The sequence below is a fragment of the Neopelma chrysocephalum genome, unplaced genomic scaffold (genome assembly GCF_003984885.1).
Source record: "Neopelma chrysocephalum unplaced genomic scaffold, ASM398488v2 Primary Assembly neopelma1_44, whole genome shotgun sequence".
Classification (NCBI taxonomy): domain Eukaryota; kingdom Metazoa; phylum Chordata; class Aves; order Passeriformes; family Pipridae; genus Neopelma; species Neopelma chrysocephalum.
In genome coordinates, this window is record NW_020897703.1 from 15257225 (window position 1) to 15274503 (window position 17279).

General features: G+C 39.9%; 1 protein-coding gene across 2 annotated transcripts in view; it reads right to left on the reverse strand.

Moving 5' to 3' along the window:
• Positions 1–17279, reverse strand: part of CERS6 (ceramide synthase 6) — a 114966-nt gene that overhangs the window by 13727 nt on the left and 83960 nt on the right. For both annotated transcript variants that reach the window (XM_027678672.1, XM_027678671.1), the window contains exons 7-8: positions 10761–10889; positions 6779–6885 (exon numbers count right to left, since the gene is read on the reverse strand). In XM_027678672.1, the coding sequence (XP_027534473.1) occupies positions 6779–6885; positions 10761–10889 (236 nt within the window). The remainder of the gene's footprint in view (positions 1–6778; positions 6886–10760; positions 10890–17279) is intronic.

A 17279-nucleotide genomic window follows, 5' to 3' on the forward strand; every position in this document is an offset into this window, starting at 1 on the left:
ACTCCAAAGACTTCAGCTTTGCATCTTGTACAACTTCAAAGGCCTGAGTTCACAAACACAGTAAACAATTTGAGGACATAAAATAACTAAGCATTAGAAAGGACAACATCAGATAATATTTTGTCAAAAGCAGATGGGATGACAATCTTCTATATGTTCTGCTAAAGAGCTAAGACATGAGTTGTGAGTAAATTTATGGAGACTTAGTTAATTAAACCTTCTTTTTAATCCATAAATTGAAGTCTATGAGTTCTTCAAATACACTATCATTAGTTTGCCAAAACCTTTTTATTAAATGCTTTCGATAAACTGATTGATTATAAGTTGCTTGCTGAAACTACAAACACTGAAATATAAGCATATTAGATAATATTTGTTAGTCCTACAGCATCCACTCAATGACAGCATGAATAACATCAGGAATCAAGTACCAAAATCATAATTTATTCCTTCAGTAACTGCTACCCACAAGCAACTTAAGATTGTGCTCTGGTTCAGACAATATTCTAAGCAAAATGAGCTCAGAGCAGCGTCAGAAGAGATTTGTCATCTTAGTTAAAAAGTTATTTTACTGTAGAGCAATCAGAGATGTTTGGCTGTGTACACAATACTATGCAGGCTAGAAAGGTTTTCAATTCAGCAAGAGTAGCTAAAACCATCACAAAACACTTTGTTCATTCAGAGTCCAGACAAGGTCTGGACAGTTGGGATTCATCTGGCTACCCACATTCTTACCATGCCAAGTAACTGATCAGTACTCTTGCTTTAACTACTGCCTACATATTGCTTTGACATAGTAGGGTGTTTTTAAGAGTAGGTTGGAGCTTTCTGTTTTACCAGTATCTTCAGAGGAATGACTCAGGGTGACTCTGCTGGGGTCCACATGCTGTCTTCCCACACAATACACATGCTCCAAGGGCCAAACAGGAGAAAATGTGTCAGGAAAGAAAACCAGTATGAAAGATGACAACTCAACTTTCCTGCATGTTAAGAGCTGCACAAAACCAGTCAGTATCAGCTAAAGAACAACAAAGCTAAGAAAAACAAAGGTTCAGCAGATCTTTGCAGCAGCTGCTGCTCATGAGGGTTCTGCGCTGCCCAATTTGTAACTCAAGCTGCAATCTTGCTCAGAGATATGCTGATTCCAGGATAGAGAACAGTAAAGAGAACAGTGTAAACTGGCAATATGGTATTACTGTTTGGAGACCTGGTGTGTTCATTAGCAGCATGGCTATATCTCTCACTAGTGTTGAACCAGCGATGAAACTCAGGAAGAGCTATTTGGCCAGTCATGCAGAGATGAGAGAAAGTTTGGTAATAAGTAACTAGCGTTCATTACAGTTCACCATGGTGAACAGAAGTTAATTTTAACTCATCAAGAATCATGCCATGCTTGTCTGGTTCAAGCAGATACTCATTGCCATGAAAAGGCAATTAGAAATCACCCATGAGCCAGACTGTGTGTACTCTCAAAGAGTTTTAAAAATGAAAGAATAAGAAGGAACAAAGTTGTTCTTCTGAGAACTGGGTCTTATATAAGATATGTTGGTACAAAAATCCCATTTAGCAACCATACATTACAGTCGATGAGGAGACATACACCTGAAAGCTTTGAATTTTAACAGCAAGAAATTTTTCCATTTTTTTTTCCACAGAATCTTTCCAAACAGACTCACAAACAGAAGATCAGTTAAGACACACCTACTGACATCAAACAAGACCATACCAACTAACCAAAGTGGTTGACTTTCTGTCCTCATAGTTTTTAATGTGATACAACGTCTGGGCATTAACAATGTATGAAGAGATCAAGAACAGAAAGGCATACAGACTACCTGGATTATACCAAATTTGCCTAGGTGAGAATGTGGGGGACAGCATATGCAGAACATGACCTCTTCTTTATAATCAGCTTAAATCAGGCTTTCATTTAAATTTGTACAGTTAAGGCACTATTTTATATTTGTCAATGCATGTATGTAATACTTCCATGCTGAGACTGCACAGGTCACATGAATGCCCATGCTGTTTGCAGCCTCCTCGCCCTGTACTTGTCAGCAACACTTCCCTAAAACCCACTGGGTTCTACCTCTCATACAATATAACTCATTATAAAAGTAATCAAAAGAAGTGAAAAACTCAGGAAAACTGCATACTAGTGCTAGTCAGAGCTACTTGAAAGAACCTGAATTTAACCAGCTTGGTGCCTTCATCTGGTAAACATCAGCCTAGCTTTCCTGAGAGCCTTCTCGTTCTCCTTTCAAATCCCAAAGTTACACTTTTACCTGCAGTTACTCTAAGCTATCTTTTAAAACAATGAACAGTTTAGTAACCTTACATCTCCCTCCACACCGACCACCTTTCTTCCACTGAAGCTTACAGAAATACTCTGTTTCACAGTCACTCCGTGAAACCAGTTTCAGACACCAAACTCTTCACAGCATTGGGAGATTTATTCAAACTGCCCTGTCAAAAAATCATGTATTCTAGAAGAATAAGGAAAATTAGTGAGTGGTCTTGAGTCTCCTGTACAGCCCAAACTTGAGAAGTTCCATGGTTCTCACAACAAGAACTCTGGAGTTAGTACTGAGCAAAGGAAGACTAGAAAATGCAGTGCATCACCTTCTTCACTCACATCTCCTGGGATGGAAGATGCCTGTTAGTCTTCTCCACACCTCAAAAAATGATTAATAAATAGAATGACCCCATGGAGTTTCCCTTCCTGGACATTGAAAGCTAAACAAAATAAAGCAAAAAGCAATCCGTTCCTTTGTCAACGGAGAAAAGACTCTTTCTATCTAGCTACAGCAAAACCAAGCATTGGAGGCCTGGGGAAGAGGAATTGCAATGCTTATTTAAATAAAAAAAAGTCTTGAGGTAACTGCTTTGCCCAGCCTGATTAGACTAGCCAAAGGTCCACATAATTTCTACAATTTTTTTTGTTTGAGATTGCTTTCATTCTCCCTATATTCCTGTATCACCTGAGAAGGCATCATGTTCCCCCTGACTCACGGAGAGTTTTGTTTTATGTTGTAATTTGCTAGAACAGTGATTATGTGCAAGTGGGAGAATTTCACAAGTAAAATGTCTTGTCAGTGAAAATAGCAGCTTTACTCCTACATTCACTTAGCAGCAGGAGGGAGAAAGTATCCTGGGGTTTTTGAATTATTGCTGAAATGAACTCCAGATGCCTGCAGAAAGACTGCTAAATATATACCTAATTGCCAGTTTCTTTTGTCTTAGCCCTGCTGTTAAACAACCTTCAAACAACAGCATTTGATACATTCTGAATTCTTTATTAGCACCTTTATGCAAAATTAAATGGCACTTGTGCAGAGCCGGGGCACAACAGCATGCCAGTGATTCGGAAGTGACGTCTCTCGAAGCATGTCTTGGGTGTTCACCTTCCTGCATGGGGGAAGTTTTCTTATAAATTACAGTTTTCCTTTTACATTACATGCAAACTGATTTTATACCTCTCAGCTTTCATGATAGAAAAATTTGCATATTTATATAATATTAATCAGGCACCAAATTTTGCTATTTTGAATTTTCAGCAAAGGAGAGCAAAACTATGCTTCCTGGCCTGCTCCTGGCCACTCCAGTGACTCATCTTTGCTGGCATGCAAGCTAATGAGCGTGAAGATTTAGAATTGCTGTTTCATAGAGAAAAAGGATTTGGGAGAGACAAGCTCATACATCCCATGCTTCATCCCTGCTAACTCTGACTCCCACATACATCGCCTACAGTACAGCTGAGAACTATGAAACTGCCTCTGGGTGTATGTATGTAGGGGTAACCATTAGGAATACATACATCAAGGCCTTAGTTTGGAAATAAAATGGTCTTAAAAATCAAAGACCAACCACATTGAACCATGATCATTTTCAAATAAATAAATGTATTTTTCATTGATTAAGAGAAGTGCTGGATTGGGCTGGGATAGACTTAGTTTTCTTCACGGTAGCTAGTACAGCGCTATGTTCTCGATTTGTGCTGAAAGCAGGGTTGATAATTCCGGGATGTTTTCGTTATTGCTGAGCAGGGCTTACACAGAGTCAAGGCCTTTTCTGCTCCTCACATTGCCCCTCCAGTGAGGAGGCTGGGGGTGCACAAGGACTTGGGAGGGGACGCAGCTGGGACAGCTGCACCCAGCAGGGATATCCCACACCACATGGTGTCATGCTCAGCATATAAAACTGGGAGAGGAAGGGGGGCATGTTTGGAGTGACGGTGTTTGTATTCTGAAGTCACCATTACACATGGAGCCCTGCTGTCCTGGAGATGCCCGAACACCTGCCTGCCCATGGGAAGTGGTGGATGAATGCCTTGTTTGGCTTTGCTTGTGTGCACCACTTTTGCTTTACCTGTTGAACTGTTTTTATCTCAGCTCATGAGTTCTCTCACTTTTACCCTCCTGATTCTCTTCCCCACCCCACCGAGGAAAATAAGTGAGCAGCTGCACCGGGCTCTGTAGCAGCTGGGGTTAAACTAGGACAAGGGAGAGGAAAGAGGGAGGATCACCAGTGTAACTACTTCACCCTTTGACACTGTGGCACTGTCAGCTGCTGCATTCCCCTTAAATAAACAATCCCTCTGCCTTCACTGTCTTCAAGAATCAATGCTGATCTTTTCCACCCCAGTGGCAAACCTCACCCACGGCTGTAACTTACTGCCCTCCTTAGCCCAACATTCAGTAACAGAAGCCCTCTTCCCTTTCCCTCTTCCCCAGACCTACTTGCTTCTTTTTACCCTGCTTTCAGCACACTGGGCCAGCTGCTACAGAGGAGGATTCAGACAAGGTTCAATTTAAGGTGGCATGGAAGTGCTGCTGTCACTAACATATACAGGAATGGATGGGCACATCCTGAACACCAGCACAAAATGCCACAGCTGTAAAGCAGGGCTCAAGTTTTGACTCTTGCTAGATAACTTATTGCTGTGCTGGTAATCTCTTCTGGGACTCTGCCAGTCAGACAGCTTGAAGTGTGTATTAGAGACAGACTTCAGTTCTATGATGCCTGATTCCCACTAGACATGTCAATGTTTAATTTATCATTTGCATAGTCCTAGCAATGGTTTCCTGCACAGTGTGACACTTGGCTGCAATACTTCACAGAAATCACTCCAGACAGCATAAACCTCCAGTTTTTGAGCTGCAGTTCCAGTTATAAACAGTGTTATTTAAAACACTTCAGGTTGAAAGTGTGGACTTTGCAAAATTTTACTACCATAGTAAGAATGTAAAGGATGGAAAATTTGGACCTTGTGGATTTTCAGATGTCTAAAATGAAAAAAATACTGGGCAACTCCTTCTAGTTAAATTTGTGAAGACTCTAATGACCTCTTTCAAAATCATTCTGGAAAAGATTAATCTGCTCTTTGTTGATTATTCATCAAAGCAAGTACATAGCAGTGATTTGGTAAATTTTGTGTTTGAATAACAAAAAATTTCAAATCAATAGTTCTTTCTTTGCCATTTCAAATAATACAGAGTGAGGTTTAAATGCTAGAATCACAGCTAAACACATAAGACAGCTCAGAATCACAGAATTGCTGAGTTTGGAAGGGACCTCTAGACATCATCCTGTCCAACCATCCCTGGTGACCCCAACCAGGGTCACCTGGAGTAGGCTGCCCAGGACCATGGCTTTGGAGTATTTCCAAGAATGGAGACTCCACCATCTCTCTGGTCAACTTGTGCCAGTCCTCAGCTACCCTCACAGTGAATAGGTGGCATCCATAAATCCTCTGCATGCTTAAGCAAGGAGCTTGATGGTAATCTCTCTAAACACACTCTGCAAAGAGTAAAATTTCTGGTGTCTGTGGTGCTTCCCAAGAACAAAATTGTCACTGTTATTTTCTGATGCAATGACAGACACCTCTTACTTTCATAAGATACAGAGGAATACAGAGATTTGTGTTAGTTCTGTTCATACAAGAGAAAGGAAGGATCCAGAATAGAAAAGAGCAATGCCAATGCCTTCTCTCAGCCCTCCTCATATATAGTGCACAGGTTTACAGAGAAACTTGAATGAGTTTCTACAGTGAAGTACATCAGTGTATTTTCTTATTAGCCAGCTGCCTTTTGGATGCTAAAAACCCTAGCTAAAGAATCAAACATCTGTGTTCCATTTGTGTGCATGCTTGTGTGTGCACCTAGAAGACAGTATGTGCACATGCAAGCAGCTGGGAAGAAGTAAGATTACAGTAACACCTGTATAACTGCCTTACAGATATATGTATTACACAGCTGTCCCAGGAACCCTAATTCAAATGAAGGGTGGAAAAGAAGTAGCCTGCGGTATTGCGATCTGCATTGCAATAACATCCTTACACCAATTTCAGCAGGCTAGACTTCACTTATCTCACTGTAATTTTCTTTAAGCTGAACACATTCATAAAGTGTGCACTGAAAGCTATTGAGAATATCCCAGTTTCAAGCTTAGCCTTTGGTCAGTGTTTGTGGTGACTAATATTTTAATTTTCCTCTAACTTCTTGTCAAGACAGCCGACCAACTGCTAACCTGAAGCTATGTTGTCTCCAACTCACTTCTACCTTAAAACCAGCAGAAGCCCTCTATGTCTCTTGTCTAGCACACAGTAAACACAATGGCATTCTAGCAAATAGGCTATTTGAGCACCTGGTTATGTCTGAAACTCTCCTTGGTGCTTTGGAAAACAGAGTAATGTCAATGAATCATGTTCAATTACAGCATAGTTATTGCCAAGCTTATTTGATGCTTAGCATTTGAGGACAATGATGTGCTTACTCACCATAAGGGATATATGCCAAGCCTACTGACTATGAAGACAATGGCAAATGTAAGGAACAGAAGGTCACTCAGCTTTTGACACTTGCAGTAATTTGCCATTTTGGCAGCCTGAAAAAGAAAGAAATTCTTTTTACTTCTGTGAGGACAACTGAGTTTTCTCGTATATAAGCTGTAAGAGAAGAAATCAAATTTTTATGAAATCACTAACATTTTCATTGTGCCCACCTCATAGAGATCTTGCAACTCCTCTCTACTAAGCAGTTGGAAAACGTCTTTGAAGAAAAAACAAATCAGACTGCATAAAACCAGAATAAGTATCTAATTTCTTTATCCCCATTCAATTTCCTTTTTGAGATCCTACAATTTCAGATTCACAAAACTCTTCTAAACCTTTTATTGAGCCCCACTGCGTTTATGCTATCCTTGTCCCCAGCCTCTTTACCTACCTGTCTCTCACCTCACCAGTATGCTCTACTTGCATTTTCAAAGTCCATCTATCTTCCCTCTGCCCCATGCTCTCTGACCTTCCAGCGGTCTCAGTTCCTCTACTACACCCCATACCCTACTTTCTCCCAAAGCATCTCTTCTTTCTTTCTGGCCTACACAGAACAGTTCCCACCTCAAAGATTATAACACTCCTCTTCAAGTCTTTTTCAAAGGCTCTCCTTCCCTCTCTTTCCAACTTTTCCTTTCCAACTTGTTGCCTTATGCCTATTTTTATATGCTTCTCTCATTTGTCTTAATGCAGGCTTCTGAGTCTTCCCCAGTGAAGAACTAATTACTCCTCACTAAAAACACTGATCCTCCCTGAAGTTTCTTTAGCCTCTTCTCCCTGAAGAAAATGGTACATACAAGCAAGCTTGTTTTAAGACATCTCTGATGCTTCCACACTGTTCATGTGCGTAAGCAGTTAATTATTTTTAAATAACATCTGTTTCAAGGCAGGGACAGTCTTTCTTTATACTTTCTGTCAAATGTATCTAGAGAGTCACTGCACAATGAAGTACATGTAGAGTCTGATTTTGTGTCCACTGAAGTCACTGGGAACCCTTTCAAAGCCCTCTCTGAGGGGACCCGTATTCAGCTCCCATATTGAGAAGATACTTGTGTAGACTTTCCGGAGGACTAAGAGGGAACAAAATTACCACAACTATGCATAGAGAATACTATTCTGAATGCAGAATTCAAACTAGAGAATCAAACAATCTGGATACCAAAACCAACCTGCACTTTTGGATGTTACCCAAGTTCTGCAATGTTTCCACTAAAAACCTGAATATAAAGAATATTCCTCACTAACAGAAACCAAGTTAAGAAGCTCAAAAAACATGAGGAAAGCCACCAGTGCTCCATAGAAAACATAACCCTTCTGAATCAGCCCTGGTGCTAGTTTCCTAGCAGTTTTTTACTCACAGCCTGGTTTAAGGAAAAGAGAATGTTTTGGTGCCCACATGCAAAGCAGAAGCGTTACTAATTTCCTTGATTTTCGGATGATTCGAAGTTCACATAGGAATTCTGCATGTATTTCCATGGCAGCAGTGTAAAAAACTGTTTTCATAGTGCATGGAGCTGATATTGCTATAGCAACTTGAAGTTCTCAAAAACAGTACAGCTGTTTGGTCATCAGTTCTCAAGTAACAAATCTATAAATTATAGATTAAAAAAGACTATTAAAAAAAAGGGAAAGAATATGTTGTTGTTGGATGGAATTTTGCCATCTAAGACAATACAACACAATTTTCAGAGCTTAAAAACCATAACTACAATTGAGTAACACAGCTCTTCCATATACTCTTGCTAGTCTGTCTGTTTAAATCCATGTGTTTTACAGCACAGCTATTGCCTTAGTCTGAAGTTTCCATTCCCTGCTCTTTTATAAAAGTATATTAGGAGGTAGTTGGGACCTGACAGAAAGGAATCAGGTTGAACTGTGACTACACACATGGGCAACTTTTCACATGCATAGACTAGCATTAAACTATCACAGTGTCCATTAATCGAAGTTAAAAAGTCTCAAGGTCCCCAAATAGGTGGGATTTTATATCCTTCAATATGTTAGGTCACAGAGGTTTCAACCCACAAAGCTGTACTGCAGTGCAAATATACCCAAGACCTCATAAGCAACTAGCTGGGATTCTGAAAGTTGCTTCTCAGAGGCCTAGATTTCAGTTTATGCTAACGTAATGGCTTCCTAGGCAAGCAAATTACATTTGATATGACCTGCCATGGCTAGACTGCTTTGAATATCCAAGATAACTTTCACTCAGACCTAAAAAAACACCTATAATTCCTGAAAATCCTACTATGATTCTTCCATACTTACAAATGCTTTAACACCTGTGGGAAAAAACCTCACCTCCAGGATTCCCACCAATTCACATTACTTTCTGCAATGAGAATAGCAAAAATGTTGCATCCCAGCTTTCCACTGGACATGTTTCATTATGAAATGGTAGGTGGAAAGAGTCTAGTGGGCCCCAGAAATAGCTTTTCATTTTTACAAATATGTAATAGGTAGAACAGGTCAGGTATACAACTGACCTATCATGGCAGGATATTCTTTTGCAGTTTGATCATTTTTTTCCCTCTGCATTGACTTTCCTCTCAGTACCATCAGCAGTGTGTAAGAGTCCATCTCCTCTCATAGGGCACCAGGGCTGTGCCCCACTGCCCTAGCAGAACTTCCAGTCATAACAGACTGAAAGAATTGACCAGAAAGACCACTGAAGTATGTGCCTCACGAGGAAGGGTGTTTGATGAATGTTTGCAAATCACATGGGAATACCAGCAATTCCTCTTTGTCAGTGAATAAGCAAAGGAATTGAGCAAAAATATGTATCTCACTGTATTCAAGGTAAGGTTTTAGCTAGCCTATTCTGGCTGCTCTCCACTGTTTTTATAGTTCCACAGACACTGGTCTGATCTGGAATGAACATCTTCAAGTAAGTCCTTCTGGTGGTGAGAGAAGAGGAATGAAGAAAGTTTAGGTGAAGCCACAGCTAGCTACACATGTTGCTAAAAGAGAAAAATAAACTTGTAAAGATGCAATTATTTCTATCAGGAGAAATCCACATTCTGTTTTGTTTTCTATCTCAGGCAGTCATGTGCCTTCTAGATGAAAAGAAGATTAAAAAATAAAACCAGATTTTACAGCTGGGATTTACTACTGAATCAGAATGGCAGGATTTAGATTTTGCAATAGGTGACTCACACAGTGAGACTATATTCTCACATAACGGGATCCTTGCAGATACTTTAATAAAAAATAATTTCAGACAAAACAGTTATTACCTGTGGTTTGATCCTGATGCAGAGTTCACAGATAGCCCAACCCCAGCATCACCCAGAGCTGTTTAATAACTGATGCAGGTACAGATGACATCATCTCTAAATTGCCACTATGGAAGTTACAGACCATTTTTACTTAAAAAAATTTAAATCATCCCTTTTTCTCCAAATCCAAATGCTTAATTGTGGCATTGGGATCCAGAGGCACGAGAACCTGGAAAATCAGAGGTCAGCTCACTGCCTATGCCCAAATAGCCACCAAATTGTCCAACACACTCTGTCCAGCCAAGCACAGAAGAAACACACTGTGACACCTCGATTCTTTTGCAGACAGGGTTATTGCTCTTCACCCCATGTCAGAGTGGTCAAGAACCAGGTGCTTTTATCCCACTGTTACCACTTTCCAGATTTTGCAACTTTGAGCTTTTGATTTTACCATGTCGTAATTAAAATCTGTGTGTAACCCTCCCTGGCATGCAACGCATTACCACTCTCTTCTCTGGACAAGCAACTTATCAAGGGATAAATCAGCCTTAAGTCAGAAACATGCATTGCTACAAGGGTAATACATTTAAGCAAATACGCTATATTAATCACCATTACCATCTTGAACTGGACTCCTGGCTTAGGAAATACTTGTTTTGCATAGCAAAAAGATTCTACCTACTGACAGGATGACATACGTATTATCTCACCTCTAGAACAATATCAGACGCATCATGGAGACAAAAGATCAAAGTTCCCACTCGTGTCAGATTGGTTATATATGAGAAGGAAATCAGGGTGACTGCTAAAATGTGATGTGTACACATGATGCCAAAATCCTAGAGCAGCAAAAGCAAAGAAAAGAAACAAAAACCAAAAAACAATGAAGCATACAGTTATATTCAGTACTCATATACAAAAATGGATGGATGTTTCTTACACCCAGCATTATGGTTAAGTTATACAAAGATCCTACTACATAAGTGCTATGTATTTCATTTAGACTGAATAAAATAATCATTGTATTAACAAAAGGCAAAATATTATTGAAAGCTAGGCAATATCTACACTTCTCAGTTTATAGTAATTTAACCTAATAAACATCTGTGACTGAAGTTACTTTGAAAGGACATATGTACGTACAAATCAAATTACACCGTATATTTTATGCATTGAGTAACCTATGCATATAAAAATATGCATAACCAAGTGCAAAATAATGCACCATTCACAAGAGATAAAACAGCTACAAAGAAACAAGAAATAAATTTCCACTGCACCAGGACAACAGGCACCTGCCAAACACAACTGAGAGCTTTCACTGAGCCAAGAATTCCAGATCCAGGTTTTTATTTGTTTTTAATGAAGGTGCTTTATCTTCACACTGAAACAGGGTCAGAAAAGTCTTCAAATGAGCTGGTGCAGCTCCTCCTACTCAGTTCCAGTCCGCTGCCTCCCAAACGATGCAGGCTAACTGGTCTCCAGGTCAATAACTCTCAGTTATTTGGTCAGAAAGTAACTATTACTATTGAAAAATCAGGGAGCAGTGAAGCTTCTGTAACATCACATTCCCAGATACATGCCAAGGGGCAGACAAAGCAGAGGCAATGATCTACCTGCCTGGACTAGACTTCCAGACTGATTAATGAGAGAATAGGACCTGCAGAGACACGACTCTTCTCTGCAAGGCACTAAGTCAGTAAAAAAGAAGTCTTGCTGGCATTTGCTGAACTACCTGCACGGCTTTGAGAAAGTGATATCAAAACCCTTAAGGAAAGATCACAGACAACATTTAACTGGGGAGTTTCTCCATGCACCAGGTGCAATGTTAGTACCACAGCTCCTGGCAGATCTAGTGGCTCTCATACAGAGCTGTCTGAAGGGAGAGAGATCCAGGCAGTCAAAAGGAGCAGCTCCTCCAGGAAGCCTGCCTGCCCAGCATCTTGGGAGGTGGATTTGTCTTTCTGATAGCTTTCGTGGGCCAGTCCTGCTGAGCTGTGGTAGTCTTCAGCTATAGGGGCCACAGCAGAGAAACTGAAACTGAGACCCTTTAGAGTGGCAACACCTGGTTTGCAAATGGACTGAAGAAACATGTGTTGGGCAGGGCCTTACAGAAAGTGTTGTGAGCTCCCACTAACACAGTCAACTCTGGAAAAGCAGCAGCTACAGCTCCCGATTGCCCTGACTCTTCAATACCAGGAAGAGTAACTGCACCATGTCCCCATGCCTCTCTTTGGGAATGCAGCAGGCATGTAGCAGACACCACTGTTTTTAAGGACATGCAGTGCCACTGCCTCTTAGTACCAGCACTTGTTTTCACTGCAATGTTCACGTGGAGTCCACAGAAAAACATGCAGCTTGAGCAGTGTCACTAACTGAAGAGGGACAGGACCTGCTCCCGGCCTCTATCGCTCTATGTTTAATGCTATGAGGTGCTACAAGACCCTATTTCATACTCATCAATGGGCACTCCCAGTACCTCCAACACAAAGCTGAGGGAGGTCAGGAGGGCACGGAAGGCAGGGGAAAGGGAGAAAAGAAATAAAAAGAAGACTAAAAGAGGGAACCGTACCCTAGTTCAGTATACTCCCAACATTTCTCAGTCGGATTATTTGGTCCCCAGCACTATGGAGCACAATTAAATACATTCAGCAGTCATATCAAAGTATTGCTTTGAAACTATTTTCTTCAAGCAGACTGAAGAAAAAGTGAATTACAGGCTGTTTCCCTTTCTGAGTGTCCTAAGGGAAAGCAAGGGTATGGCATCTTAGTCATTTCAGTAACTACAAACTCACACATGGAGACCATTTCACTATACAATAATAAAAATGGCAAAGCACCTACCTTATTCCATGGGATCAGAAGTAAGCTACTAGCATTGTCCTATGGCCATACTACAAATTAGCTCTTTACCTTCTTTAGCTGTAAATACTATGACACTGTTCTGAATTTTCCTTCTAACTGCAATTATGTTAGCACATAGGTAGTCCAAACGGGGCAAGAAGTCAAGTAGAAAATCTACTCTGTTTTCATAGCTGACACATCCATGTTCTACAAATACAAGATTTCTAGTCCCTCTTGGGTATTTTTCAAGGCATTCCTGACAATATGGATTATTCCTAAGCAATCTTAATGCTCTTGGGCAGCAGTCTTCTGCACTTCTGCTTGAGTATTCTTACAGAAATGCTGTCCAGGGAACTCCTTCTCCAATAATGTTTCTTAAAAGAGACAGTTACCTGACTCTGCCAGCTCTGAAACAGACACGCCAGATTGACCTACTGAAAACTGTTAGAAAAAAGTAGCAATGATATAAATAAAACTACTTTCATTATTGTAGTACTTTCTTTCCTGTTTGTGACATTTCTTTAATTAATTAATAAAAGTCATTATAAAGTCATTAATTCATACAATGCTTTGAAGATGTTACCTGTTAGATTTTAGTTACACATAAGGGTAATCACAGAATATGCTGAGTTTGAAGGGGTGGATCCACAAGGATCGTTGAGCCCAACCCTTGGCCCTGCAGAGGACCACCCTCAACAGTCACACCATGTGCCCAAGAGTGTTGTCCAAATGCTTCTTGAACTCTGTCAGGCTGTGACCACTTCCCTGGGGAGCCTGTTCCAGTGCCCAGCCATCCTCTGGATGAAGAACCTTTTTCTAACATCCAACCTAAACCTCCCCTGACACAACTTCAGGCCATTCCCTCGGGTCCTGTCACTGGTCACCACAGAGCAGAGATCAGTGTCTCCTTTTCCCCTCACAAGAAAGTTGTAGACTACGATGAGGTGTCCCCTCAGTCTCCTCTTTTCCAGGCTGAACAGACCAAGTGCCCTCAGCCGCTCCGCATATAGCTTCTCCTCAAGGCTCTTCACCATCTTCGTTGCCCTCCTTTGGATGCTCTCTAAGAGCTTAATATCTTTTGTGACCAAAACTGCACATGAACACATAGATACTTGTGATCCCAGCTTACTCCAGTACTTTCACCCATACAGAGCAGAAGAGCAGCTGTACAGGAATGGGCTATTTTTTTTTTATGTAGTTCAAACCATATGCATGTTTGTGAAAGTTGTATTTATTTACAGCAGATTTGTAGCCTTCAGTTGTAACTACTGAAAGCTGTCATGTGCCTGTGTCATGAAAATATGTGGCTAAGAATAGAAAAAAGAACCTATTCCTGACACCATCAGTTGGAATAACACAGGGCAGACAGCAGAGAAACCCCACAGCTCTCAACTTGTAGACAAGCCCTCTGGAATCAAGGCTTCTGCCACCCACATTTGTTTAACATGTCACACTCACTGACTAAACTGCCAAGTGGCTATGGAGCATTAGTGCCACTGAAGGGCAAAACATCATCTTTATGGCTTATATTATAGATCAACAAGGAAAGGGAAAGGTTTGTAAAATGTATGCTATCTAAATTCCTTCCACTGAGCCAAAAGAAATCAGCTCTGTGCCTCATTTTTTACTGAGTTTGAAGAAAGAGATCTAGCAAAACATAGCATACATTTAGCAAAATATAGCATAAATTTTACAAAATCAAAATGGAATATTCAAGAAAATTAGCAGTTACAGATTATTTTATTTTGGGAATGAGTGAACTTTTTTTTTAATAAAAAAGAAGCTCTAGAAATTGCCAAATGTTTGGAACTAAAAGATGTGAATACACAGAAAGATCTCCTAGATCTTCTACAAACCTGTTAAAACACTCGATAGAAATTTTATACTTTCCTTTAAATGCACCTGTCAAATATTTTTATGTAAACAATACTTCTGGTAACCAGAAAGCATGTAAATGAGCCTCACTGCTTTTAAAACTCATCAGGTTCTTGTGAGACTAACCAAGTTTCCTGATCTAATTTTTTTTCTGTCTTTTACAAAACAGGAGTATGGGAAGCTGGCCAGAAATCATACTTTGAAAATTAACACCTTTAAGTGTAGAATATCATTATAACAACAGAACAGATATTTATGAAGCAAACAATATGCCATTATAAAACTGTAAAAGTTAAGCTACTCAGTTCGCTGCCTTAATGCCAATAGTAGGTATGTGCAATGTCCTAGTTTGCTCACACCTCTCTAGCCAATGAAAGATAATCTGGTGGAATTTAAAACACCTAAATAAAGAGGTATTTGAAAGTCTGAAAAACAACTGGAAGTCATTTTGAAGTCATCAATTTACTATCGGAGAAGAATAAAATGGAGATGGAAAACAGCAAGTAAATTTTTCTTGAGCTACAGCAAGTAAAAGACCAGTGCTGGAGTTAGGCCAGCGCTGAGTGTTGGTGCTTTCAGTGAGGACCCACTGCAGCTCTCCTTCAGGGAAACCCAACTACATGAAAGGCTGAACTCCTGCAGTGCAAAAAGCTGCCAGGGCATTTTTGACTATCCCAGAACAGACACTTCTGCTGAATTTAAAGTATCCAAAATGATAACCAAGACTTAGATAAAAGTAATCCTTTCACTGTAACATGAAAACATCGACAGGTTTCTCCAGCTGAGAACTGTTAATCTACTCTGTATAAGCCACTGTGAAATATTACAATAGCATCTGATATTAGCTGTCAAATTTCCTGCATCTTCTTGTTAAATAGATCCTTATTTCATATGGGCACCATTTCACACTTTGCATATTGGGTGCATTACGTGGTTTCCACATTATTTTAAACTAAACCTTCTCTTTAAAAGAGAACTGTTATGATGTTGCAAGGGGTGGTGTCTCTGTCAAGCTTGTACCTCTTTTTGTCAACTACTATAAGCCTTTAGTGCTAACATTTTTCAGCTCAGTGGGTTTCCCTGACAGCTTGCACTTGCCCCTGGGCACAGAGCAGTTTTACTGTGAGACATCAGGGGATTTCTACAACCCAATCTTCCTAGTTATCAATTTCAGTTACACTACAAAAAGAACTGTCCCTTCAGTCCAAACTGGTCAGTGATTTAATGCATTATTTGCTTATAAATACGGCACCTCCACTGTCTCCTGCATGTTGCTTTTAATGAAAGGCTTTTGACTTGCTGTCACTGCACTGCAGATGCTGTTTTCCTGCTCTCTGCTGGACACTGCGTGTTCTCAGACACAGCAGATGCATGGGACATGCTTGGATCTGGTGCTCTAGGTTCAAGCACTGCAAATCTGTGGCAGGAGTGTTACTCAGCTGTTAGCCATCCACTTCCCCACCTTCATCTTCCATTCTATTTCCACAGCAGGTTGCTGTAAAGTCTTCCTGATAACAAGTCATTTATATATAACTAAGAAATAGACTTGGCACCTGCAGCTTAGGTATATTAGTCAATATTACTCTTGATTTAAATTCACCTGCATTATCATACAGCTCTGTTGTGCACTGTTTTTCTGTATCTCTGGTTTTTGAACCAGTGAAGTTTTACTCATTTCAAAGCCATTATTTAACAGAACATTTAGCATCTACAGACTATGCAAACAAGGGACGTACATGTATTCATCATAAATTGGTTGTTTACCCTCCCATAAGGATTTAAATTTTTTGGATGCTTTCTTGAGATTTTTACTTCAGCAGTAATTTGGAAATCCAGATACAAGGGGGTGTTTCTATATACATAGATCTGGCACAAGACTCTCAGGAGCACTTTGTGGTTCCAAATAGCAGATAAACTTATTAAAGACATACTGGATCCTCATTTAGTCTTTTCAGAGTAATGCTCCTGCTAAAATTCTAATAAACAGGGATTTTTCCATTAGCATAGCCTACAATCATTTAATTAAATGCCAGCTGAAGGAAGAACATAACAATATTATAAATTCTTCCAAATGTTTTAAAAAAGTAATTTTGAAACATTAAAACCCTCTGCAAGAATATCTCAATGGACTGTTATTATAGAATAACTGTTGTGCTGCCTGTTCTGCTATGGACTAGGATTCTCCTTGGAGGAGAGAACTTGGAATATGAAACAGGTTACTAATGATTCTGGAAAAATGTTTTTATTTGGTCAGAGTTTTATTTTTTTTTCATTAATAGCCCTTTAATAGCAATGTTCCGCTACTTGAAATTTCATAACCATAATGGTAAAATGAAACGAAAAATTACTTTTTAATATTACATATATCCTGTTTTTACCATCCCTTCGTAGAAAAAATTGAAACCCCTCATAGATCCTAACCAAGTGATACTATGGATTAATGAGGTAGTCTTGCTCTGTCATTGATATTTAATCATTTCATTCTTAGAAGAAATAGTACATCTACTAGA